At 32.9% G+C, this 5,566-nt stretch overlaps 1 protein-coding gene across 1 annotated transcript; it reads left to right on the forward strand.

The window, feature by feature from the left end:
* The first annotated feature begins 2,115 nt into the window (after positions 1-2,115).
* Positions 2,116-2,538, forward strand: LOC122584223. Its single transcript, XM_043756441.1, has one exon. It carries the CDS (start codon positions 2,116-2,118, stop codon positions 2,536-2,538), a length of 423 nt encoding a protein of 140 aa, XP_043612376.1.
* Positions 2,539-5,566: the final 3,028 nt, after the last annotated feature.

Below are 5,566 nucleotides of genomic sequence, written 5' to 3' on the forward strand. Positions count from 1 at the left end.
TAATCTGTCTTTTCTTTCTTTTTGTATTACTACTTACTACTCGTACTTTGCTAGTCATATAGGATGAGTCATTTAAACCCACCGATGAGTGATGGACCTTTTGATGGGCTGTGGTATGGGCTAATAGGTGTTCCAATATGGAACCAACTTTAATTTAACTTGAAGTTTAGGCCTTAGGCTTAGGGTATGTTTGATAAAGAGCTAGTGCTATTTTGAATTGAGCTTTTTTATTAAAAAAATTTAGTTTCTAGTTCTGTTTATTTGGTTACCTATTTGCTTACAGTTTATATAAAATATAAGCTTTTACAAGATAAGCTACATGGTTCTGTATGGCAAAGAGCTTATTTGGTTGTAAATGGGCTAAAAAAATAGCTTATCTGGTTGTAAAAAAGATTTTGAAAGCTAAATGATGTAGAAAAAACTTATTGCATGACTTATTTGGCAATGATATACTTTTAAATCATTGAAGTTCAAGAATATAGCAAATAGTTTGAACTTTGGCTATTACCTATTAGATTATGTCCCGTATGATGCATAGGTTTTTAATATTGATTAGTCACTCATAATAGAATGAAAAATATATATTATATGCTGACAAAATTACATAATATTAGAAAAACGTAAAAACATATACGGTTCATGATTGACCGGGAGAAGTGTTCTTATTTTCTTAACACTATACTTACGTGTATTCAAATGTAAGAAATGATCCCAGAATGAACACAGTTTCCTCACGCTAAATATATTTGCATGCTTTAAAATCTCAATAATCTATTCATTTATTTTTATATGAACAATTTACGCCCACAATATTACGACGAATATTCAGTGATGTTGGAAGGAAAAAATAAATGCGAGATGACATACGTTAGAATTACCTATATTATCGGTATACACAAGGCTATAAAGAATAATAAGAATTTCCAATAATGTTGTACACACTTGAAATACCTTCTTTTAGCTTACCATAGAGAAAGGTTCGTATAGGAATGTGAAGGGGATGACGAATGAGATTAAATCGAATTATTTAATTTTTTAAAGTAAAAACCTATCACATAAGAAATCGTTTATCATGTATTATTCGTGGTGGTGGCGGTGTCAAGTGGTGTAGGTTGATGTAATTATGATAATGAAAATTTTTAAAAGATAAGGACTTAAAGTGTTAATTATTAAAATAAAGGTTTAAAGTGTAATTTAATTAATTAAGTACTAAACATAAAAAGTCAAGACAATTCTAGTAATTCAAAAGTAGAATTACCAAAAATAAAAAGAGGACTTTTTTTTTTATAAGGAAACATATATATATATATAGGGGAACATGAGTGAAATATTTTGAGACCACCTCTTATTTTAGGACCAACTAGGATCATTGATTTTTGTACACCATCATCATCTACTAAGATATACAAGACTTTTTTTGTAAAAATACTAAGACTTTCCAGCGACGGACCCACAGAAAAATCATGTGTTACACATGATTTTCTGGTGGGCCCGTCGCCGGAAAGTCTTAGTGTTTTTACAAAAAAGTCTTGTATATCGTAGTAGATCATGATGGTGGTGTGTAACTTACGAAAATCAATGGTCCTTTTTTGGACTTTTTTTAGTTAGTCTCAAATTATCTTTCCTTTAGGGGAACAATCAAATAAGAACAATTTTAAAATAAGAACGGTGAGAACACTTAAAAAATATCATTTTGATGCATTAAAAGTTCATAAAACTAACGTAGTGCTTAACTAATTATCATTATTTAAGTGTTTAACAACACATTAATGCGTCAAAATAAAAAAAGTCACGTTTTTTGGTGGATGCATCGTTTTGAAGAATATGCATCTAAGATGGATGTACAAAACAAAAAACATGATTTTCTTCATACAATAATAGCTACCATTCTAGCATTAAGATGCCACCGTACGAAATGCTTTATGGTAGAAGATGTCGAACTCCCATTTGTTGGGGAGAAGTGGGTCAACGGGAATTAGGAGGAACCGATGTTGTTCTTGAAACTACGCAAAAGATAGACGAGATTCGTGGAGACTTAAAGCGGCTCGAGATAGACAAAAGTCGTATGCCGATATTAGAAGAAGGCTCATTGAGTTTGAGGTTGGTGATCGAGTTATGTTGAAGGTATCTCCATGGAAGGGTTTGCTACGATTTCGCAAACGTGGAAAGTTGAGTCTACGGTTCATTGGCCCGTTTCGGATTTTAGCCCGAGTTGGCAAAGTAGCTTACCAATTGGAGTTACCTGAAGAGTTATCTCGTATTCATAACACTTTTCATGTATCACAACTCCGAAAATGCCTTGTCGATGATGCAACGTGTGTTCCATTGATTGAAATTGAACTAGACAAAAAGTTAACTTACGTTGAAGAACCGGTTGTTATTGTTGAAGAAGAATTGAGAAAGATAAACAATAAGACGGTACGAACTTTCAAGGTACAATGGAAGCATCATCAGAACTCTGAGTATACGTGGAAAACCGAACATGACATGTTGGTGTACTATCCGTCTTTGCACATGGCATGGATCACAGGGACGTGATTGATTCTAAGTGGGGGAGATTTGTAACATCCCAGTGTTTTAAGGTAATAGAAAATTAACCCTTTTCGTAGTTTTGACATTAAATTAATTTCCTAGTATTTTGTTTTGAGTTAAGGGGTTAATTTAGTTGGAACTTTAGTGGTTAGCGGGTATTTTACCCACAAAATACAAAGTGGGACGTGGCTAGCAGGGAGAAAAGCCAGCCACTATGTTGATGATTCATGTTTTCCCGCTCAAACTCTTTTCTCTTTTAACTACTTCCCCTTCTCAAAATCCTTAAAATCCATGCAATTGAAGCTTCAAAACCAAAAGTAAAGAATTGTAATCCTGAAGCAATAACAATAATCATCTCCAATTGATTTAGAAATTGAAGTTTGGGGCTTTCTTGGAGGTGGTGGTGGCCGAAATATTAAGGGAGAAAAAGGGGAAGAATTTCAATTTGAAAACCCTAATTCTTTGTCTCTCATTCTTGAGGTATTGATTTCATAACCCTAGTTTGATTTGTTATTAAAATTAGGGTTCTTAGCCTTGGAGTTTGGGGTTTTTGCTATTGGGGTTTTCAAGTAAAACCCTAACTAAATTTGAATGATAAATGGATTATTGTTTAAAAGAATTTGTTGTTAGTGAGAATCCCCTTTGGTAAGAATCTCATGGTGTTTGGCTAGTGTTTATGAAATAAAGCTTTATTTTGAGAATTTGGAGATTTGTTGGAAAGTGTTTAGTAGCCAAACACCATAATCTCAGAGTTGTTGAATGTAAGTAGATTGTTGTAAGTAGTTGAGTCATGGAACTCATAGATGATATGTGATTACTCTTGTATAGGTGTGGAAGATTAAATTGTTGATCTTGTAGCCTTGTTGTGTCAACTAGCCAAGTTTAAGGTGAGTGTATATGCATATAATCATGTTCTTGTTACTAGAGGTCATAGCTGGGTAAATTCCTATGACCCATTTGATAGTTGTTTGTTAGAACTAGTAGGTGGGTAAATTCCTACTAGTCAATTTGTTTGGAAGAGCTAGTAGGTGGGTAAATTCCTACTAGCCAAATTATCCATGGCCATGTTGAAAATGAATGTATGTTGTTTGAAATGTATGAAAAGGCTAGCTTGCTAGGCTTATATGGTGCTTGATGCACAAAGTTGAAATGACATAATTATGATTATATGTGTATGCATTCACTAAGCGTTGCTTATGTTTTAGTTGTTTAACTCTCTTATAGGAGTCGGTAGTAGCAAAGGTAAAGAAGCGATCGAGTGAAGTTAGAATTGAAAACTCTTGCCATTTGGAAGGTTGACATTTTGGATAGTTTGGGTAGATGATCCTTTTGGTACCCATTGACTTTTGATACATGTTATTTGGTCAAATTATTTTGGATGAACTTCTGAAAAGTTGTAGTTGCGTTGGAAACTTTAGTAATGGTAGAATTAGTAACTAACTTGACAATTACCCAAGTAGGGTTATCGACCCGCTTGTGGAATTTTGTACTCATAAGTCTCGTAAAAAGGAATGATTTCAATGTATGGGTGATTAATATGCTTTAAAGGTCATGTTTTGGTATTTGGAAATGTTGAAGTTGAAATGGTGTTTTGGTTTTTACAATAAGAGTCAAGTGCAAGGAAAATCTGATTTTTGAACAAAAGTTGCTGCAGGTAGCTCCACTGCGCCGCAGTGGGAGCCTGTCCTAGCTCACTGCGTCGCAGTGGGTGTGTGGTGCTTCACTGCGCCGCAGTGAGCCTTCTTTCATTTTTTGCCGAAGTTTTCCACTGCACCGCAGTGGAGGTATTTTGCCTCACTGCGCCGCAGTGGGCACAAAAAAAAATTATTTTATTCGATTTGTTTAAAAAGGTTTGGGTTCTTACATTTGAAGTTTATAATTGTGTAGAGCATGGATTATCATCCGTTATACAATTATATGGAGATTTGGATTCTTGATCACATGTGCACGAATATCGCTATGATCACATGTATGCAAGTCGATCACATGTAATCATAACAATATTCGTACACATGTGATCAAGAATCCAAATCTCCACATAATTGTATAACGGATGATTATCTATGCTTCCACACAATTATAAACTTCAAAATCACACATAAGTTATTCAAAAAACAATCAAAAAACAATTTTCATGTAAAGAATAATCATCGGTTGGGTTTGATTTGAAAAGTTCTCACAAAAAAAAATTCTCAAAATAACTTTTCATATATATATAAGGTTCAAGCGAAAACTTTTTGAATTGAAAAACCATGAGAACTTCTATATTATAACTTGATGTTCATATATGAATGATATATATAAACATATTTGTTCACATATAAACTATCAAGTTATACTTATAATTACCTATGTTTATATATTTTATCAAATCATAATTTCTATAAATTAAAAAAATAAAAATAAAAACCAATCTGTTCATCGGATTTATAGTATATGTTAAAGCTGGTTGTCGACTTTGTTAACTTTCTCTCAAATTGTTTCAGCAATGAGAACAAATATGATATGATATACTATAATTCCATTACTAATTAATAATTATCTAATACGACATTAAAATGCATTAAAATATTGAAGTTATTAACTTAGTAATAATAATAAGTTAATAACTCCAATATTTTTTTCCATTTTATTTACTATTTTAGATATCTCTATTTTATACCTATAATAACTATTTGAAATATCTATAAATACACTTAATGAAATTAATTTACATCTACCCTTAACTCCTACAATAGTTACACTACTTTATTTATATCAATAACTTACAATACTCGCCGCCACCACCACCACCCATCCACCATCCATCCACCACCAGTCGTCATCACCGTATCGTGCGGATATTCCTCTAGTGAATCTTTAAACATTTATACATACTATGGTGAAATCAACAATAACTCATGCGTTTGTTTATTTAACTTCCACTGATTCACTAGGGGGTTGTAATATGTTGTGGCCCTCCCCAGGTGGAGATGGTCCACTTTTCGTTTATTACATATTACGACATCCAATCTAATAGATACAGATATGGATA

Source organism: Erigeron canadensis, unplaced genomic scaffold (assembly GCF_010389155.1).
Source record: "Erigeron canadensis isolate Cc75 unplaced genomic scaffold, C_canadensis_v1 Conyza_canadensis_unscaffolded:125, whole genome shotgun sequence".
NCBI classification, from domain to species: Eukaryota; Viridiplantae; Streptophyta; class Magnoliopsida; order Asterales; family Asteraceae; genus Erigeron; species Erigeron canadensis.